Raw genomic sequence first — 23,918 nt, 5'->3', positions numbered from 1 at the left:
CCACACAGCCACTCCTGCGCCTGTATATATACATTTCGGATCTTTGTGGTTTTCATCACTGTTTACAATTTTGTTCCAATTGTTTCCAAATTTGGTATATGGATTAAGTTTTGTATACTAATAATGAAAATGAAATATGTTTTTTCCTATAAATCCATAATTAAAATGTTGTTAGCCTTTAAAATTTGCAAAATTTGGGTATTTTAGCCAATCAGAAGCAAGTATTTTAGACATTACCGTGGTGTAGAAGTCTGTTTCTATAGTAACCAAAACAAAGATGCTTAGAGTAGCAGAAGGGCTTGTGAGAGCTGGGCAAGCCTTTTACAAAGAGTGAAGTGAGCAAAGTCAGAATAAGTGATAAGTATAGTGATGAATTCAGCACTATGTAAGGGATTCACCAAGGCTCAGTCCTCAGTGCCCTCTTGTTCCTTACATTCCTCCAAGATATAACAGAGAAGTTCAAGTCCAGCTACCCATAGTAGCTTTTTTATGCTGATGACCTAACTCTAACAGTGGGGCCAACTCCAGAACCTCCAAACGAATTTATTAATTACGTCACCATGCTCGCATTTATTGGAAGATAATTATGATATGAAGACTAAAAATATTCAAACAGGGTACAATAGTAATCCTGGCACTGAAGCAGAAATTGATATATTTCTTTAGAAATTATTAAATGTTAAGCAAAATTTCTGTAGAAGATTAAATTTTAAAATAAATTTTATCATACCTTGTTGACAGAGAGTCTGATAGGCCAACCCCTGTTCTGTCGAAGTATTTGTTGTACCTGGAAAGATAAACAGCAGGAGTTAAAATTATACATATGTACAGACATAAATATTTACATACAAACATGCATATAAATGCATATTAAATCATGCTAGCATGGAGAGCGGACATTAAACGATGATGATGATGATGATGATATATATATATACGTGTGTGTTTATGTGTGTATATATATACATACATACATACATACATACACACACACACATATTTAGAAAGTTAAAAGTTATGGCCAATCGTAAAGTAACCATTGCTTTTACAACTATAAAGCACTTAGCAGTATAAGTGACCCAAATGGTTGAAAAGCACATAACCTCTCTACAACAGGAGGAAGAAATATGTAATAGCCAATTGGTTTTGTAAACAAAAATATAATTTTCCATGCTGTAGGCAGGACAGCGTTATCTCCCTTACACTTGTTCCAGCCATGGAGATAATCAAGGAGCTGTGGTGGGACTATTCAATGAATGGGGGAATTCCAAGTCTGGAGTAGATTTTAGATGAGAGTATTGACTGAATACTTCTTTCCTGGAGTTTAAAAAGGTTCCAGGTCAAGCTAGTATTTTTTAGAATTCTTACTATCTCTGCCAAGCAAAGCTTACATCATTTGCTCCTGATTATATAAACTGCTCAAGGAGCTTCCATTTAGTTATGTATGAGATTCCTTCCTCTTTTAAGACAACAATACCAACAGTTACAATGGCAAAAATAGCTGCTATGCCAGCAGCAATGGAATCACCAGAATCACGTCCCAGAATATCAGCACTGGCAGTGACTCCAGCAACAATAACATCAACATCAGCAGTGGTAGCACATTCAATACACAAACATAAAAATATGTCAGTTCAACCGCACCCATATTGAAGCAATATCTGAACAACCACAAGTCCTCTTTTAGAATACCAGAAAGACACATTACATCCCTGGCCAGCCATGTATGGCACTTATTAATTTAAAAATGATGACAATTTTTTCTAGCTTGGTGATATAATAATGAAGAAAATCACACAAGTCAGCTCTCCTGTTGATATGAATATCTCTTTGAAAATCAAAGAGAGGATAACTATGGACAACTACTTTGAAACTTCCAGCTTCTATAACCAAATGAAAAATTTCACCTTTATACCATAACTAGCAGTATGACCCGGCGTTGCCAGGTCATAGTGCTAGTACATGCATATATAGCTGCGTGCGTGCACACATGCACACGTGTACAGTCCAAATCTCCGACCAATCACATACAGCTAGCTGGCATTCAATTACCGTATCAAGTTTCGGGCATTTTGATTGGGATTTGGATAGAAAATTCACAGAAAAGTCACTTCTATTGATTTTTTAATGGCTTTACGGGGTGACTGGGGAAATGTAAAGATGTGCACGACCACCCTTGGATGGTTTTGAATGACCATAGAAAGTGAGAGCCCTCTAACTGAAAAATTGTGGATTTGTATAAAGGACACGCACGCAGACATTTTGCCATTTATATATAGAGAGATGATTGGTACACTTGGTTTTGTGAGTAAATGCCAAACTTATAGTCTTGATAAGCATGGTTTTCAGAAAAAGAAATCAACCAACTAACACACATTACAAATACATTCTATACATGGAACAGTAAAAATATGTAAGACATTTCTCAAGTTTAAAATATGACATTATTTTCATTATCTACATTTCAATGATGGAGTTTTGTATCTTTGTTAGAAATCAGCTCTTTCTTACAAGAAGGCTTCAAATAATTAAAATCGGAGGAGATTACACATAGCTTCTTTTTCAAGGGAAGAATCTAAATAATTAAAAAACAGAAGATCATACATACATACATACATTACATATATACATACATACAATTAAGCATAAAGAAATTTGTAACAAAATGACATGTGTCTATCAACAAACAGGCAAACACATGAATACATGCATATGTACCAGACATAGTAGACTCAGAAGCATTTGTATCAAAGATACAGACATGCACACACACACACACACACACACACACACATTTATAGCAATGGAAGCCATAAACAGATTTATGGAAGGAAGTGAGTGTTTGTGCTTGTTTACAAAGAGAAATGCTAAAAGTTATTTTAAGTTCTTACATAATTTCATGATTTATGAATAAAATTCAATTTAGCTGAATTTTCTCTCATGCATATAGACACACACACACACACATTGCTAGAGACAGACAGACAGACAGCGAGAGGGAGAGGATAAGACACAGATGGATGGATGCATTTGCTTCACAATTAGGAGGCTCTGGGTTCAATCTCACTGCATGCTATCCTGGGTAGATATGCATATGTGTATAGATATATATATACATATACATACACTAGGAGGTGCTGAAAAGTTCCTGGCTTTAGGTAAAATAAAATTCTAGAGGATCAGTTAATTAAGATTTTATTTAACATATTCCCCTCTCAGATTCACACACTTATTTCAGCAGTCCTTCAGGTTTTCTAAGCTCTGTAAAAGAACCTGGAAGGTTGGACCACCAGGCTTTTCCCAATACTCTTGTAGCCAGGAACTTTCCAGCACCCCATCACATGTATGTATGTATTCATATATATATACACACACACACATAAATATATCACCATCATCATCATCATAGTTTACCGTCCGCTTTCCATGCTAGCATGTGTTGGATGGTTCAACTGGGGTCTGGGAAGCCAGAGGGCTGCACCAGGCCCAGTCTGATCTGGCAGTGTTTCTACAGCTGGATGCCCTTCCTAACGCCAACCACTATGTGAGTGTAGTGGGTGCTTTTACGTGCCACTGGCACAGGTGCCAGATGAGGCTGGCAACATCCACAATCAGATGGTGCTTTTTACATGCCACCGGCATGGAGGCCAGTTGGGGCAGCGCTAATCATTTATTACAGCCCTAGACATGTGTGAGTGTGTGAGCATATGTATGTATATTTATTTGTCATTTCTCGAAAAACCAGTCACTCTTAAGTGGTGATATTGTTATCATCTCCATGTCAACGAACTTGTCTGCTCACTTTGCACATTCAATGATGTGTGAAATAACAAATCCCCCAGTAAGGGTTAGTGACTGGAAGGGCATCTAGCAGTAAAACAATGCTTCAATAGTATACTCATCTAACCCATGTCAGCATGGGAAAAAAACAGACATAGAAATGAATGAATATATTCTTTTATTCTTTTACTTGTTTCAGTCATTTGACTGTGGCCATGGTGGAGCACCACTTTGAAGGGCTCTAGTCAAACAAGTCAACCCCAGGACTTATTTGTTTTTAGCCTACTAATTCTAGTACTTATTCTAGTGGTCTCTTTCACCAAACTGCTAAGTTACAGGGATGTAAACACACCAACACCAGTTGTCAAGCAATGATGGGGGACAAAGACAAAGACAGAAACACATAGATGTATATATACATGCAAATATTTTATAATTATATACATAATTATAAGGGCTTGGCTTGCACCTCACCACGCACTGAAAAATAAATGTCAAAAGACACTATTACCACCATAAATTCTCCGAGAAATATTACCTATTGCCGTCATCAATGCCAGTATTCCATAGCATAAATTCACGAGTGTCCATGAATATATGAACAAGCCTCGACTTTGCTCAACCAATATCCATCTACACTCGCAGAAATATACTACCAGGTAGAATTCACATCTTTCTTTTATAACACGTGTAGTGCATCAAGATCAAGTCTGCAGTTTATACAGTTTTGATCAAGGAGTAAATTTTTCAAATATTAATTATAACAATAAAGGGTAAAAATCATTAATGATTTTTACCAGGTGGTCCAGTGTGGAAATAAAAACCTCATAGGTAAATTTTACAAAAATTTTATTATTATATATACAATTATAATAATTATTATATACACAATTATAATAAGCACCTCACCATAAACACTATTACTACCATAAATTTTCCAAGAATAACACACCACATAAGAAAAATGAAAGAAAATGAATTAAAACTTTTGGTTAACCGTGTACAAGATCCTATTTCCATCTAGGTAATATTTTTTTACTTTAAGCTGGAAACAGGATCTTGTACACGGTTAACCAAAAATTTTAATTCATTTTCTTTCTTTTGCTAGCCTATTATGTGGTGTGTTATCCTCGGAAAATTTATGGTGGTAATAGTGTCTTTTGATGTCTATTTTCCAGTGCATGGTGAGGTACAAACCAAACCCTTATTATAATTATGTCTATAATTATAAAATCTTTGTAAAATTTACCTATGAGGTTTTCATTTCTGCACTGACCACCTGGTAAAAATCATTAATGATTTTTATCCTTTATTAATATTATCATATATATATATATATATACACACATACACACACACACATACACAATGGGCTTCTTTCAGTTTCTATCAACCAAATCCACTCACAAGGCTTTGGTTGGCCAAAGGCTATAGTAGAAGACACTTGCTCATGGTGCCATGAGGTGAGATTGAACCCTAAACCATGTGGTTGGGAAGCAATCTTCCTACCACACAGCCACACTTGTGGCTATATCTTTTAATCTTTTACTTGCTTCAGCAATGCAGTGGCCATGCTGGTCTGCCTTGAAGATTTAGTCAAACAAATCAACCCCAGTACTTATTTACAAGTCTAGTACACATATATAATTATTGTCAACTACACACACACACACACACACACACACACACACACACACACACATATATATATGCACATGCATATGTGCACACATATATAGATATACATAAACTAACTTCCACACATGCTTTAATGACTATTGAACTAATGACACAGAACAAATCTGATTACTTTGGCTAAACATTTCAAACAATATTCTTTGTCGAAGTAATTCTCAGAGGAGCATTGAAGATTATTAAACCGAGGTTCATAACCATTGGAGACATAAACATCAACAGTTTTAAATGGTAGAAGACAGCTTATTGTAGTTTCAGTAATTTAAACAAATGCATACAACTTATGAAAGGCCAGCATATCTGTGATTAAGAGGCTTACTTTGCAACCACATGGTTTTGGGTTCAATTCAACCACATGGAAGAAATACCTTTATTTGTGTGCATGTGTGTGTGTGTGTGTGTGTGTGTGTGTGTGTGCTTATACCTATTTCTTTATTACCCACAAGGGGCTAAACACAGAGCGGACAAACAAGGACAGACATAGGTATTAAGTCGATTACATCGACCCAAGTGCGTAACTGGTACTTAATTTATCGACCCCGAAAGGATGAAAGGCAAAGTCGACCTCGGCGGAATTTGAACTCACAACGTAACGCAGACGAAATACTGCTAAGCATTTCGCCCGGCGTACTAACGTTTCTGCCAGCTCGCCACCTTATGTGTGCTTATACCAATGTACAAACACACAAGGACACATACAGTCTACTGGGCTGACAAGCTAGGGGGACTATAAGAAACAAGAGGGAACTGTTTGGGAAAATGCACATCAAGAAGAACACACTGACAACTGAGGATGTAGAATCACCAACAAGCTATAAAGTATCAAAAGAGAGTTGTCACTGTACTGGACTGCTCTAATACCACAAGAATACTCAAGTGTAAGTTGCTGGTCATTGGTAAAAGTTTACAGCCCATGGCCTTTAAAGATATGAAACAGTTGTCTGTGATATATTGCATTGATGAAAAAAAATAAGGTGGATAACAACTGATATTAAACTGGATCAGTCTGAAAATTATTTGATTCCCCAAACAATAGCTCAATGTAACTGTCAGCCTGAACAAGAACTCTACGGTAATGCTTATTTTAAACAACTAGGCACAGGAGTGGCTGTGTGGTAAGTAGCTTGCTTACCAACCACGTGGTTCCAGGTTCAGTCCCACTGTGTGGCACTTTGGGCAAATGTCTTCTAGCTTTGGGCTGATTAAAGCCTTGTGAATGGATTTGCTAAACAGAAAATGAAAGAAGCCCGTCGTATATGTATATATATGTATATATATATTATATATATATATATATATATATATATATATATATATATATATATATATCTGTAAAAGTAATACGTGAGAATTATTCGGTAGCCATGATAAAACTCCGAGTTTTATCATGGCTATATACTATATATATATATATATATATATATATATATATATATATATATATGTATGTATATATGTATGTACGTTTGTGCATCTGACTTTGTCCACCCACCATCGCTTGACAACCAACGCTGGTGTGTTTACATCTCCATAACTTAGTGGTTCAGCAAAAGAGACTGATAGAATAAGTGCTAGGCTTACAAAGAATAAGTTCTGGGGTTGATTTGTTCAACTAAAGGTGGTGTTCCAGCATGGCCACAGTCAGATGACTAAAGCAAATGAAATAGTAAAAGAGTAACTGTTCTGTATATTCAGAAGCAGAACTCCTATTAAAAGTGCTTTTTGCATTTGCCTGCCATTGAAATGCACCTCGTTAATCCAATCCCAGCTGAACAGCATGCTACATTCATTTAAGTGTAAAAATCACAACCATTTCGTGAGGTATTAACTAAGTGCAGTTAACTCTGGCAGACTGGTGTGAGTTTCTCATGGTGTTTAATGTAAAAGATACAGTTTACTGTGTTGCTAATGTCTGGAAATCTATAGAAGCATAGAAAACTGGATGGCATAAACTGTAGCCCAGGACTGATGTTTGAATCTGCACCTGATGAAAGTATTAGAGATTCCTTTATAGGATTTAGAGTTTCAAAGGACAAACAGAACGTTCATGATATGCTTTTTCCAAGCTCCGTATTATATAAAAAAAAAAGGGTAAAGACCCCCTTCAGACATGAATGACCATCGGATTACAACTACAAAGTTACCCTGTGAGGCACAATTCCGAGAAAGGCTGTTTATGGAAGACCACCAGTCGCCTATGCATACAAGCCTCCCCACTCCATGTTATCAATGTTATCCAAGGGAAAGGCAAAGGCTGATACAGCTTGGCACTAGTGACGTTGCAACTCATTTTACAGCCGAGTGAACTGGAGCAATGTGAAATAAGTGCCTTGCTCAATAACACAACACACAGCCCAATCCAGGATTCAAACTCACTACCTCATGATTGTGAGCCTGGTGCTATAACCACTGAGCCATGTGCCTTCAGATTCCATATTATACATATATATATATATATATCTTACATATAAGAAAACGCAATATGTGTTACATCAATCATGCTGGTAGAAGGAGGCTAAAATGGAGAGGGACTGGGTGATAGTCAGAGACACTAAATGCAGGTGGACTGTAGTAAAAGGTTTTCCTCTGGTATTTAAATCAAAATAAACTGCAAATTTTTATCATAAACTATATTTAGCTTATCAGTTTCACATCCATATACACATATAAAAGTATATATATGAAATCATGTAATATATATATATATATACACATATACATAATGTGGATATTTTCAACAAAGACATTAGAACCATAAATGATTCTTCAAGTACTTCAATTCTTTCTCTGAATATATTTATATTTACTCAATTGCTGACATTTAGCAACAGTTTCATGGTTTTAGAATGCCATTTTCTATTATTAACAAAACTGTCAGCATTGTTGATGATACTATGCTAGTGTGTGTGTGTGTGTATATATATATATATGACAAATATAAAATGCAAAATATAACAGGACATACACAATATTATTAGGATGTTTCTTAAGGAAGAATGGAAAAAATAAAAGTTATAACATAACATTTTGGACATAATTCTTCTTCATATACCATAATATATATATACTCTTTACTCTTTTACTTGTTTCAGTCATTTGACTGCGGCCATGCTGGAGCACCGCCTTTAATCGAGCAACTCGACCCCGGGACTTATTCTTTGTAAGCCCAGAACTTATTCTATCGGTCTCTTTTGCCGAACCGCTAAGTGACGGGTACGTAAACACACCAGCATCGGTTGTCATGCAATGCTAGGGGGACAAACACAGACACACAAACACACACACACACACATATATATATATATATATATACACATATATACGACAGGCTTCTTTCAGTTTCCGTCTACCAAATCCACTCACAAGGCATTGGTCGGCTCAGGGCTATAGCAGAAGACACTTGCCCAAGATGCCACGCAGTGGGACTGAACCTGGAACCATGTGGCTGGTTAGCAAGCTACTTACCACGCAGCCACTTTTGCTCCTATATATATATATAAAATACAGAATGGGACAAGAACATAAAACATCCAGACAGTTAGGTGATACAAAAATGGGACAAAACATCCAGATAGACGATACAAAAAAAACAAGGACAGGTCATTCGAAGTTTTCTTTCCTCAGTCAAGTACCAGATTATCTTCGCAATTTCGGCTGATTATACTTGCATATATATATATATATATATGACTGAGTGGACAAATGGAAGAAAGAGCACACAACACATTTATTGGGAGCTACATGTATTATTCAAAACAATTTGATTCAGATTCCCTGCTACCTCAGAGTCTTTCTTGTAAGGCTGGTAATAATCCAAATGACAGGAGAGGTGCAGGAAGTCCAAGATGGTTACTCATAATTGGGCTGCAATTGGTCAAGGAAAGTCATGTGATGTCATGGTTGATAGTATTGCTAAATAGGCAACACCAGTTACATGGGTGAAAAGTGTTTCTGTGGCCGTGTGGTTGGACAGGAAATTGATGGTGACGGTGCACCTGGGTAAGGGGTTCAATGGAGCTTGTGAGCTTATGAGCTTGTGTGCACATGGGCATGTACATATTTGAGTGGGTGAGTGTGTGTGTGTAAGTATGTGTGTGTATGCATGTTTGTGTGTGTGTGTACATGTATATGAATGTGTGTATTTGTGCAGATGTGCAGGTATGTATATATGTGTATTCATGTGTGTGTGTGCATATGGATATGCATGTGTGTATGTGTGTGAGCACATGCATGTATATATGCATACTTGCATGGGTGCACATATACAAATAGTATGGATCTGTGGGTAGGCTGACATGGCTGGTGTGGTGCTTAAGCATACTGTGTCTGTATGTATAAGTCAGTGTGTGTGTGCACGTCCATGTGCATGTTAATGTGTGCGTGCACATGTGTACATATAAACACACACACATATATATGCATGTGTGTGTGTGTGTGTGGTGTGTGTGTGTGTGTGTGTGTGTGTGCATATATATACATATGTGCACCATGTACACCTGGATAAGAAGACAGTGTCAGAACTACCTTTCCCATGAGATGTGTCATATGGTGAAGTAAGACAGCAAATCAATGAGTGAGCCTCTATGCAATCACTCAACTTGCTAGCATAGCAACAAAATCTCCCTCAAATCACATTCCAGAGAGCTACTACCTTTGTTGGTAACAAAGGGCCTCTCCCTAAGTGTGAAAGGCAGATTGTATGATGCCTGTGTACATACGGCTATGCTACATGGAGTGAAACAGGGGCTATAACTACAGAGGACATGCAAAGGTTTGAAAGAAATGAAGCTAGGATGCCCCCACTGGATGGCTAATGTCAGTGTGTATGTATGGCAAAGTGTAAATGATTTAAGAGAAAAAATGGGTATAAGAGGCATCAGGTGTAGTGTGCAAGAGAGAAGATTGTGTTGTTATGGTCATGTGATGCGTATGGATGAGGACAGCTGCATAAAGAAGTGGTGGTCTCTATCTGTGGAGGTTACCTGTGGAAGGGGTAGACCCAGGAAGACATGGGATGAAGTAGCAAGAAAGGATCTTCAGATGTTGAACTAGAGGAGATGACAAAGGAGCAAGATTCCTAGAAGTTTGCTGTGCTTGAGACAACATGTCAAGCAAAGTAAACCTGGCCATCCATACATACAGGTATGTTCTCTATGTCCCTCTCTCAGCCCTTTGAGGGCTCATGGATGCTAGTGTCACATAAAAAGCACTAATGCCAGAGCCACATAAAAGCACCCGTGCCAGCGACATAAAAGATCACACGTGCCAGGGCCACATAATTATGCCCATGCTGGTGCCATATAAAAGCACCTATGCTGGTGCCATGTAAAAGCACCTTTGCCAGTGTCACATAAAAGTGCCCATGCCAGAGTCACATAAAGGCACCCGTGCCGATGTCACATAAAGAGCACCCATGCCAATGTCCCATGTACGAGTGCCTGTCCAGGGCCACATAAAAGTGGTCATGCCAATGCCTTGTAAAAGTACCCATGCTGGTGTCATTACACTCTGCAAAGTGGCTGGCATTAAGAAGAGCATCCAGACATAGAAACCATGTCACGATAGACAATTGGAACTTGGGCAGATCCCCAGTTGGCCAGTCCCTGTCACACCATCCAACCCACATAAGCATGGAAAGTAGACATTAAATGATGATAATGATGATGAAGATAGTCGGAGACCCCCTTTGGTCATGAATGACCATGGGTTTTCACATAGAAAGTTCTCCTCCGAGGCACAAGTCCAGGCAAGATTGTTTATGAAAGACCAGCAGTCACCCATGCATACCAGCCTCCCCTCTCCACGCCACCGATGATATCCAAGGGAAAGGCAAAGGCCTATACAGCATGGCATCAGTGACATCGCAACTCCAGTGAACTGGAGCAACGTGAAATAAAATGTCTTGCTCAAGAACACAACACGCAGCCCGGTCCGGGATTCGAACCCATGTTCGTAAGCTCGACACTCTAACCTCTGAGCCATGCGTTATCACAGCAATCTTCAATAAGATCTAATGAATTAATGATGAATAACAAACCTTGCTTTTATTGGCATTTCTCAAACTTATGTCAAACAGTTCATCCAGAACATCTCCACAGCCAACTTTGCCCTGTCAAAATACATTAAAAAAAAACTTGAAAATAATTTGAAAGAAATTAATTCATTTTCATTTATGAATCTATATTGTTTATTAAGAGTGTGAGAAAATGTGCCTGTATATATATATGTGTGTATATACATACACATAAAATATATATGTATATACAAACATCAAACATCATTTTACATATACAGGAGTTGGAAAAAATAATAGAAGCACCTTAAAATTTCAAACAAATTTATTTTAATGTGGGGTAGGACAACCTTTGGCAGTAATTACAGCTTGAATTCTACAAGGCATGGACTCGTACAAAGTTTGAATTGTTTCCAAAGGAATATTTGTCCATTCTTCAGCTAAAACAGTCTCCAGGTCTTGTAGTAATGATGGTGGTGGATATCGACTTCTTACTTGTTTTTCTAAAATTCACCATAAATGTTCAATAATATTGAGATCTGGGGACTGTGGTGGCCAGATAAGATGTTCAACTTTACTAGGACGTTTCTCGTGCCATTCAGTAAGAACTTTAGCTGTGTGAATTGGTGCATTATCATCCTGAAAGATTATGTTTCCCTCCAGAGACAGTTCCACAGCCATAGGATGAATTTGATCAGATAAAATGCTTAAATAGTCTTGACTATTAATTCTGCCATGAAGGAAAACCATTGGGCCAGTGGATTTCCAAGATATAGCCCCCCAGATCATCACAGATCCTCCTCCATATTTAACAGTTGGAAGAAGGCAGTCTGGGTCAAATGCTTCTTTTGGCTATCTCCACACGTTTACCTGGCAGCTGGTTGGAAATAAGGTAAAGGATGACTCATCCGAGAAAATAACATTCTTCCACTGCTCTAAGGACCAATACTGTAGGTTTTCACTCCACTCTAAACGCTTTGTGTTTTGCTGATTGCCGCCCTCTCGCCAAACAGTTTTTGTGGAAACTGGATTCTTGAAGAGGTTATTAATCTCTGCAGTAATCTTGGGAGCTGTACTTTTGTGATCCTTTCTAACAATTCGCATAAGAGTCCGACGGTCCCTATCTGAAACCTTGGGTTTTCTTCTGGAGTTTTGTTTCGATGAGGAGGTTTTACCCTCTTTCTCAATGTCTGTCATTACTTTTGAAACAGTCCTTCTTGATACACCAAACATTTCAGCTGTTTTCATTACACTAGCACCTGCCATACGAGCACCAATAATTTGATCTCTGAAAGTCCAATAGATCTGTCATTTTACTGAATTTTAATTACCTTTTTCTGATGATACCTGAAAAGAAGAAGCAATTTTAACAAAACATATTAAGCAACAGTAATAATAAATCAAAAATCATAAAAATAAACAAGCTTTTGATGGTTTTATAGATATTTTAAAATTATGATGCTATGATACTAAGTGTTTCCATTATTTTGTCCAACCCCTGTGTGAGTGTGTGTGGGTGTGTATTCATCTCATTATGAATGTTGGCCAACCATGGCTCAGATATACAAACAAGCTGAAGAGTAACCTCTCAACTGTCAATATAGCTCACAACACCTTTGAGCATACAGCTTTGATGCAAACAAAATGGAGAGTGTCGTGTCAAAATGGTTTAAGAGAGTTCGTTTCAACCAGCATTAACAGGCTAAGGAGGGAAGTGGCTGCAAATATACTGTTTGCACTGACCTGTAATCCTCATACTTGCAACATCTGCAGCCTTCCTTGTAAATTGTTGGCAGAACTCAAATGTCACATTCGATATAATAAGCATTACAACAGACAAAGAAAGCTCATCGTGTGTGTGTGTGCATGTGTGTATGTGTGTGTGTGTGTGCGTGCATGTCTGGGGTGTTTACAATCCAGTAACTTAGCAGTGCAAAAGAGACCAAAGAACTAGGTTTAAAAAGCCCTGGCACGGCCACAGTCTGATGACTGAAACAAGTAAAAGATAATGGACACACAAGAAATGTAGTGGGACCACAAGTGGGATAATAAAGAAAGTAGATTCCATAAGCAGCAGGAGCACTGGGCCAATAAGCACTAAAAACACTTGGAAAATAGAAAATCTCAAATGCTCAGATGGTTCTCTAGAAGTATTCTTTGAGAGATATTTGGCTGTAATTTCTAGCTGGTTATGTAACAGGAAGAGGTTTCAATATTTGCATTTGTACAGGATGTCATAGATTTATTAGCGTTCTATAAATGCATAGTGAGAATGTAGAAGTTACAGATATGGTGAGTTTGTTTCTTTGGGTTTTTTTAGGATGTCAAATGTCTGCCGTCTTTTGGGGTTGGTTGAATATGACTAAGTTGACATGTTCTTATTGACGGAGGTTTTCAAGGTCTCTTCCCCAGAAAGATATACATACAAATATCGAAGTATTATATTGGAGATACATGTATGTAAGGTATGAATGCACAAGATAAAGGTAGAGAGAAAGAGAGGCCTAAATGCATAAGAGAGAGAGAGAGAATGCAGAAAAGAGAGAGGTGTGTAATAGAGTGTCACCTGCATTTGATAATGTACAATTCAAAATGACAATATGTATGCCATTAATGCAGTAATGAAAGAGAATGTATGTGTGTGAGAGAGAGAGAGAGAGAGAGAGAACTGAGCTGTGAAGATATCAGAGTTGATAAACAGATCACAAAATACCATTGACATATGCTACAATGGAGCTAAAGATGAAGTTTTTAATACAAGCCATCAGAAATGGATAGAAGTAATAAACAGGTAGTTTTGCCTGGAGTTATGTAAATATCAGATTTAGATAAAAGCTTTGCTGCTGTCAAGGGACATAACTTTGCTTTCACCAACGTTTGTCAGGACAACAGGTCAGGCTCTGCTAAATTTTATTGATGATCACCAAAAGGGAAGAGAATTTGAAGTGAAGTGATAAATCACGATAATTTATAACTGCCTCCATTACCTTAGAGATTCTGAGGGAACTACAGAGGTATTTGGCAGGGTCAGAGAGCACATTCCTTTCTTTAGCATGGAACATATATTTGGATGTTTCCATTTCTCACCAAGAGGAAAGCATTAAGCTGTTTGATGAGGACAGAAACCAACTTAGGAACACACTGTTTGAAACACTTTGGAAATTGACTACATTATCAGTCTTAAGCAAAAGATAAATGTATCCACAAAATCCTAGTCGATGGTATGCATGATTGTAGCAAGGAAATGGATTAGAAATTACAAGTAGAAGACAGTGCTTAGTGTGTAAGTGTAAAGAGGAGTGAGGAGTAAGGGGTTGAGAAAATAGTAAATGTGGTTTGAGCAATGTACACATAGTTATCTGCATTGAGAATGAGAAGGAGTTGATGGAAGTATTCAACAAAGTTAAGTGAGAGCAAGAGACCATAATGTAAAACTACAGATAACAAGTGTGAGAGATTACTGGCCATAGCAATCAAATTTTTAGCCAACCAAGACTTGTGAGTGGATTTGGTAGACAGAAACTAAAAGAAGCCAGTTGTGACTTAGAGGTGAGGGTATTCAGTTCATGATCATAAGGTCCTGAATTCAATTCCTGGTGGTACGTTGGGTGATGGTAAAGAATACGCACACCACCCATTTTTGACGGTTAGGGTTAGGGTTACGTTTAGAGTTACGCCGAAAACAGGTGGTGTGCATATTCTTTACTTCTACTGTGTGCTGTATCCTTGAGCAAGACACTTTATTTCACATCACTCCAGTCCACTCAGCTGACAAAAATGGGTTGTAACTATATTTCAAAGGACCGAGCCTGCCTTGCCACATTCGGTGTCATGCTGAATCTCGCTGAGAACTACATCAAGAGTACACATGTCTGTAGAGTGCTCAGCCACTTGCACATTAAATTCACAAGCAGGCTGTTCCATTGATCAGATCAACTGGAAACCAACTGAGTGCCAGGGTAGGGATATATATACGCCACTGTATCACTGTCAGTGAAATAAACAGGAGAGAGCTGGCACCCCATAGAACAGAGGTGGCAATGCTTAAGAACAAGGATGGGTTTGCAGTGACAAAGGGGAGATGGAAGAGGCATCGTCATCATCATCATTTTGCGTCCACTTTCATGGGTAGGACAGTTTGACAGTAGCTGGCCAGGCAGAAGACTACACCAAATTTCTGTGTCTGTTTTAGCATGGTTTTTACAGCTGAGTGCCCTGCTTAACACCAACCACCCCACATGCATGTGTGTGTGAGAGAAAGAGAGAGGAAGTTGGTGTTTCCTTGTCTTAACATCACACGATTATTGTAAACTAGTACAACCATCATAAAGACAGTGCCCTTCATTTCTAATCTTCCATGGAAACATGTCCAGCCATGAAGTAATTTTACCTTACTTGAAAACAGGTGAGCACTGAAAAATTTGTCTGAACAAATTCCATGCAAACATGGAAAAGTGGACATGAAAGATGATGATGATGATGATGGGTGAATATGTCAAAGATGGTGATGCTAAGGAACTTCATCTAAATATTGTAGACTCTTGTTTTTATTTATATACAGAATAGATTTGGGGAAATTTCTTGTAATTTTTCGGGTTGAATTTACCACCTTAGGTTCGGTGGTGTGATGACCTGCTGAGAAAAATAGTTATAGTCATTCACTTAACATTCTCAGACATGTTAAATGTGAAAACTTTGCAGAGGTTAAAGCAATCGACTGATTTTACCCTTTTGCATTCAGACTATTTTATCAAATGTAATGCTTATTTATTCTCATTGTTTTCAAGAATCATGTATTATCTTGCAGCTTCAAGATTTTGATCATATGATTGTATATTTTTAGAATGGCACTGAAGGGTTGGTGTGATAGATGGGATCTAGCTGATTTGATTGTAAAACTGTTATGACGTGGATCCTTGTCCACTGGTATATTGTTGTCATTAAGGTGGTGAGCTGGCAGAACTGTTAGCACGCCAGGCAAAATGCTTAGCAGTATTTCGTCTGCCACTACACTCTGAGTTCAAATTCCACTGAGGTCAACTTTGCCTTTCAACCTTTCGGGGTCGATTAAATAAGTACCAGTTACGCACTGGGGTCGATATAATCGACTTAATCCGTTTGTCTGTCCTTGTTTGTTCTCTCTGTGTTTAGCCCCTTGTGGGTATTAAAGAAATAGGTATATTGTTGTCATCACTGTAATATCCTTGTCACCACTATCATGTTGTGGCAGTATTCCACATCTTTATTATCTCTGACTCGTCTATCATGCTATCACTGATAGCTCTGCAAGACAACTTTGAAACATCTACCTTGATGGTAACTTGAACTCATATATATCACATAAGTGGCACTAACTTCAACTGAGAACTCATACAACTCCACTACTACTGACCTCCTACAATGATTGACTGCCTGACTTTTTAGTGACTAACTCATACCACTTTATCACATGAGAAAGAGTGTACCATTTTCACTACAACATCAACATCTTTCCTTGTAGTCTTTTTCTTTTCTTTGGGAAGCAAGTAATTTTATTTTACTTTATTCACCCATCCTCCCTTTTTTAGCGTTTTTTTTCCAACTTAATGTTGTTTTTTCTTTTTGGTGACTATTTGTAGGAACTCTGTGTTCTTTCTTTTCCTTCCACTTGTGTGCATGGGTTCAACCACCTGTTATGGTGTTGGTATCTGGAATATGTCATACAGCCATTCCATAGGTCCTTCCAATGTCTAGTTCATTTGCTATGAATCTCTTCTTCAATTGGTTTCTGTATCTTTTTTCAATACCTTTTCTGCTTTTAATTCCATACATCATTTTCCCTATGTACTTTCTAATTTTGCCCTCTTCCCAGTACTGTTTTCCGTTTTTATACAACTTCATGTACACCTTATCACCAATTTTGAAAAATTTTGGATTGTCTTTCCAGGTACTTTTCCTTTCTTTGCTAGATAACAGTTTATCAGAAACTGATTTCACCTTCCTGGTAAACATCAATTCTGCTGGAAGGCTTCCTGCTGGTGTATTGGGGTTCAGTGTCACCCTGTATACCCTTAGGATTTGCTGCAGAACAACTTCGTCTGTGGTTTCCTTTGCTTTTCTCAAAGCTCTTTTAAAAATGTCCACAAAACATTCTGCTTGTCCATTTGATCTGGGATGGTAAGGTGCTATCATTTTGAAGGCGGTGAGCTGGCAAAAACATTAGCACGCTGGGCGAAATGCTTAGTGGAATTTCGTCTGCAGTTACGTTCTGAGTTCAAATTCCGCTGAGATCGACTTTGCCTTTAATCCTTTCAGGGTTGATAAATTAAGTACCAGTTACGCACTGGGGTTGATGTAATCGACTTAATCCCTTTGTCTGTCCTTGTTTGTCCCTTCTATGTTTAGCCCCTTGTGGGCAATAAAGAAATAAGGTGCTATCATTTTATGTTCTACTGTGAACATTACACGGAATTTTCTAAATTCACTGGGCACAAATTGTGTTCCATTAGGAGATACAATCACATATGGGATGCCAAATAAAAAAATTTATTACAATAGAACAGAGGTGGCGATGTTTAAGAACAAGGATGGGCTCGCAGTGACAAAGGGGAGCTAGAGGAGGCAACATCATCATCATCATCATCATCGTTTAGCGTCCACTTTCCATGCTGGCATGGGTTGGACAGTTTGACAGCAGCTGGTCAGACAGAAGACTACACCAAATTTCTGTGTCTGTTTTGGCATGGTTTTTACAGCTGGGTGCACCATACATGAGTTTATCTTCTGATGTATATCATGTTTTTGTGAAACACTTTATCCATCTTCCAACTCTTCCACACTGGTTTTATCTGTAAACAATCTCTGTGTTGGATTTCTTGTGTCTTGCCTTATTTTTAATATCATATCACACTCTTCTGACAGTTTCTGGAGTTATATCCTGGTTCATTTCCAGGTTTGTGAGAATTTTCGTTCTGATTTCTGCATTCTTTTTTAACAGTAAATTCCTGAGCAAAAATCAGGTACTTGAATGAGTCTAGAATTAGTTTATCCAGTTTAAATCTCTCGCATTACAGATTTTTCAGAAAATGTGTACAACAAGATGTTTGTTACTCCTCTGTCAAGTTGCTAATTTCTCCAGTGAAAAATATTTCAATGTCATCCACATAAATTGCTTATTTTCTCATGAAAAAAAATGTTTTTTTTTCAACATTATCTGCATGAATTGTTTATATCCTCATCACCACTGTGGATCCTTGTCCACTGGTATATTGTTCTCACCACTGTATATATTCTTGTCACCACTATTATGTCGTGGTGATATTCCACGTCTTCTTATCTTTGACTCATCTATTGTACTATCACTGACATCTCCACATGGAAACAACTTTGACAGTAACTCGAACTCATATATATCATGTAACTGGCACTGACTCTAATTGAGAACTCATACAATGACTCTACTACTACTACTACTACTGACCTCCTACAATGACTGATTGTCTCACTTTATAGTGACTGGTTCATACCACTTTGTCACATGGGAGAGGGTGTACCATTTTCACTACAACAAAATCAGGTAGAATATTTGGGCCGGATATAGCCTATTTAAATGCTAAAGATTTAAATAAGCAAGAAGTATGTGGTCTGGATCTGCAGCGAGTTATCTGAGGGTTAAGTGACATGAAGTGAAGACAATGTGATACAAGTCATCTTAAAGAGACAACAGAGTCAGTAACCTCTAAATAAAGGTGGCAATATATTTAAGGGGGTGAGATTAAGGTTGTCAGAAAGTTAGTTAGCATGGGTCTATCATTAATATTAAATTTTGTAAATAAAAATTTTAAAATTATGATTATTAGCAATAGCATATCATTTAAAACTAGTCTTTAAAATTAAAATGTTGCATTCTTAACAATAACATTTGCTAATTACCTTCATAACTTTATTTAACATAATTTCAGTAGAAAATATTTTCTGCCAGAATAAGAAAATAGTGCATAGGACATTATGTTTGATAGTTGTCAATTTGCTCAAATGAATGACACTTCAATAAAAACTTAGCATATCAGACACTTATCTGTTATATATATATATAAAACTCCTCTCCCCTCCTGTTGTGGCAAGGAGGTTTGCATGTTCCATAGAACCAAGAGAGCATTACCATCTGGATCTTTGCTCCTGATAGGACCAACCTAGGTGGGCTGATCTTCCAGGGAGGTTCCAGATAAATAGTGACCCATAGTGCGTTGGCTTGTTACCAAGATGGCAGCCCCATCTCATCTGACTATTCTACAGAGGACTGACAACCAGCCCAGAAGAACCCTCAATCTGTTACGACACCAACTAAAAGAAACCAGACTACCCAACATCGGAATGGACTAGAATGCAGAGGAGTTGGCACAGAACCGCTAGCAAAGATTGGATCTATGCACGACGACATTTCTGAGACCATTAATCTGGAATGACCCCAACCCCATCAATCATGAGAGCAAAGCAAGTAAACAATTATAATACAGTTCTATATTTAAGAGATGAGGAATTATGTACATTATTTACATTCGACAGATATTTGTCATCATCTTGTTTGTTGTTAACACAACAGGTGTCTTGGGGAATAACTTAGGAATGAGAACCCATGTACGCAATTTCCCCAAGACACCTGAAGAAGGCTGGAGGGTATATCAGCCGAAACGTTGTGTTAACAACAAACAAGATGAGGAAAATATCCATCGAATGTAAATAATGTAAACAATTATAATATATACTACTCAATATTTCTAAACTAAGATGCCACCTGATTCTTAGGTGTCATCCAGTTGTAGAACTCAAACCAAACTCTTAATGTTTTCTCTTGATTAATTTATAACGAAAATAATAAATACATAATAAATAAATAAAAGAAATATTTTTAATGTCTGGAATAAATTGTTTTTCTTCCAAATATCCTTTCAGATAATTAAAAGTAATTATTAGCAATACTTACATCTTCCTCTGCTACACTTCCTGGCACCACACTTATCACTAATGTTCGCCCTGAGAGATACCTGGAGGGAAATTTTTTTTTTTTAAGTATTGGTAAAAAAATTGGTAAACATAGAATAAAGAAAACACTTCATTGATTAATTAATGATGTCATTTTACATAAGATGATTAGCTTTCAAAACTATTTAGCCTCTTCTTTAGAGATGCAGCCTTATCTTTAATATTTATGGTCATATTATGTTTCTTTTAATTATCTTCAATCATCATCCAGTCATTGCCTGATGACGATTAGAGATTAAACTGATTGAAACAGTGTAAATATAAAAAAATGCTTTCATCTCTAAGTATGAGATTAACAGTTAAAAAACAATTACAATTAAATTGACAATAACTCATCTCAGACATTATATATGTTTTGTTCTATACTAAAATGAATTTGGTAAATTTGCAAATCTGTAAGACTGGTGCCACATAAAAGACACCCAATACACTCTGTAAAGTTGTTAGCATTAGAAAGGCCATCCAGCTGTAGAAACTACGCCAAAACTGAGATTGGGGCTTGGCACAGTCCTCTGCCTCATTAGCTCCTATTGAACCATCTAACCCATACCAGCATAAAAACATAGAAAATGGACATATGATGATGATGATGATGATGATGATGTAGGTTACTTGGATAATGTTTTGGAACATGAACTTCACTACAGGTAGATATCCTATGCTACTTAACATCAGTTACTTAACTCTGATACTACACTGGCCTCTGTTAACTCAGAGCTGGCTTATCTCATGTTACTTCTGTTCAGGTGCTCCCAACTCACTTGTCTGTCCATTTTTTTATCACCAATGTTGTGTCCAATCAGCCCCTCCAGCCCCACCTAAGCCTCACCCAAACTAATATGTCCTGTCCTCTCTCCAAAGAACATTTGTCCTCTCTGGAATCTCCTTGTTCGCATCTTTCTTGCAAGGTGTCAGATTGCAACAGCTTCAGCAGAACATTAAGGACATAAGAAGGCAGTGAGCTGGTAGAAACATTAGCATGCCAGACGAAATGCTTAGTGGTATTTCATCTGCCATTACGTTCTGAGTTCAAATGGAAACGTCAGAGGTGTTATTCCCTTTCTAGACACAGCAAGTAATAAATATAAAAAATGTTGCATCAAGTGTATTTTACGTAGGACCAGCACTTGCAATGGACATGCCATGGTAAATATACCAACACCTGTTGTCAAGTAGTGGCGAGGGACAAATATAAACACAAAGACACAAAACCACCCACCCGCTGCTGCCACCACCACCACCAAGTAAGTGAAGGGAAACTGCTTTGTATAATAACGTAACTCAGTATCAAGACTGTTTCAAAATATTGTAGACAGGCATAGGAGTGGCTATGTGGTAAGTAGCTTGCTTACCAACCACATGGTTCTGGATTCAGTCCCACTGCGTGGCACCTTGGGCAAGTGTCTTCTACTATAGCTTCGGGCTGACCAAAGTCTTGTGAGTGGATTTGGTAGACGGAAACTGAAAGAAACCTGTCGTATATATGTGTGTGTATATATATATATATATATATATATATATATATATATATATATATATATATATATATATATATATGTATGTGTGTTATATGTTTGTGTGTCTGTGTTTGTTACCCCAACATCGCTTGACAACTGATACTGGTGTGTTTACATCCCCGTAACTTAGTGGTTCGGCAAAAGAGACCGATAGAATAAGTACTAGGCTTACAAAGAATAAGTCCTGGGGTCGATTTGCTCGACTAAAAGGCAGTGCTCTAGCATGGCCACAGTCAAATGACTGAAACAAGTAAAAGAGTAAAAAGGGTAACGAGTATATGACTCACAGATACTAAATCTGCTATTCTGAACTCACAGCCACCACATCGTATCCTTACAGTAATAAATCTGTTAATCAGAATCACACCAAACCATTACAGTACTTGATGAAAGTAGACTTGGAATCAGTGAAACTAAAATCAAGTAACTTACTGCACAGTCATTCCGATATCATCACATGGGACAAGTTCATATTCTTTATAAACCTATAAAACCAAGAAAACAGAGATTACATCAACCTTTATACTTCATTGATTTAACTGAGAAGTAGGATTTTCTTTTTCAGTATCATATTTAAAGAAATACAATAGTAGACCTTTAATCCAATTATTTTTTCTATTTTATACTGGTTTCTGTCATTGGACTGCGGCCATACTGGGGCACTACCTTGAATGGTTTTAGTTGAAGTGACTGGCCCAAGTACTTATTTTCTAAGCCTGGCACTTATTCTATTGTTCGCTTTTGCCAACAAACTGCTAAGTTACAAGGATGTAAACAAACCAACACTAGTTGTCAAGCAGTTAGAGTAGGTACATACACTGGCACAAACACACACACACACACACACACATATGACAGGCTTCCATATGGTTTCCATCTACCAAATTCACTCACAAGCCATTTATCAGTCTGGGGCTATAGTAGAAGACACCTGCCCAAGGTGCCATGCAGTGGGACTGAACCTGAAACCAAGCTTTTAAGCCAGTGCCCAGTATAAAACCATCACTAGCTTTTGGGTACCTTCAGTGGAGTTCATACTGTCAGAAAAACATTTGGACTGCTGCAAGCACTTGCTTTGAGGATATTTCAAAGTCAGTCACTATTATCAATTAATTGCTGACTCATGGGCACAGGCACGGCTGTGTGGTAAGAAGCTTGCTTCCTAACCACATGGCTCTAGGTTCAAAGCCTTGTGAGTGGATTTGGTACACGGAAACTGTGTATATCTGTATGTATATATATATATATATATATATATATATATATACACACACATACACATACATATGTTTGTGTCTTTGTGTCTGGGTTTGACCCCCACTACCTCTTGACAACTGGTATTGGTGTTTACATTCCCATAACTTAGTGGCTCAGCAAAAAGAAACCAATAGAATATCAAGCTTAGCAAAAGATTTAAGTACTGGGGTCGATTAATTTGACTCAAAATTCTTCAAAGCAAGTGCCCCAGCATGGCCAGTCTAATGACTGATAAAAGATAATATACACGGTTTGTATTCTGTCAGAGGTGGTCTGTTTCACTCCTCTGTCTCAAATTGGTGCCCATTATGTCTAATACTAATTATTAGCACATTACTATATTGGTGTGCTGTTGCACCATAAGGTTAATTAGAAAAGAATATGTTGGTGTGTTTGTGTAGCAGTCAGCAAGCTACAACTGCATGTGGGCCAAATGTGGCTTGCAGCTTCATCTAGCCTGCCAACTTTATTGTCTATGTGACACTGCAGACAAACATTCTTTATTTCTTCTATCTTTGATTAGTGAATAATGAAATTCAGTGTTGAAAAAAATGGTGTAAAAAGTTTCATTTTTGAATGGCCACAAATGTATCAATGTCTTATATCGGTTTCAAATTTTGACACAAGGCCAGTAA

General features: G+C 37.6%; 1 protein-coding gene across 1 annotated transcript in view; it reads right to left on the bottom strand.

Moving 5' to 3' along the window:
- Nucleotides 1–23,918, bottom strand: part of LOC115219919 — a 190,600-nt gene that overhangs the window by 131,118 nt on the left and 35,564 nt on the right. Inside the window, exons 9-12 of the mRNA XM_029790226.2 lie at nucleotides 22,459–22,511; nucleotides 20,451–20,511; nucleotides 11,513–11,584; nucleotides 731–787 (exon numbers count right to left, since the gene is read on the bottom strand). Coding sequence (XP_029646086.1) covers nucleotides 731–787; nucleotides 11,513–11,584; nucleotides 20,451–20,511; nucleotides 22,459–22,511 — 243 coding nt within the window. The remainder of the gene's footprint in view (nucleotides 1–730; nucleotides 788–11,512; nucleotides 11,585–20,450; nucleotides 20,512–22,458; nucleotides 22,512–23,918) is intronic.

The sequence above is a fragment of the Octopus sinensis genome, linkage group LG15, assembly GCF_006345805.1.
Source record: "Octopus sinensis linkage group LG15, ASM634580v1, whole genome shotgun sequence".
Taxonomy (NCBI): domain Eukaryota; kingdom Metazoa; phylum Mollusca; class Cephalopoda; order Octopoda; family Octopodidae; genus Octopus; species Octopus sinensis.
Note: the sequence above shows the minus strand (reverse complement) of the source record. Positions and strands in the feature narration are given on the sequence as shown.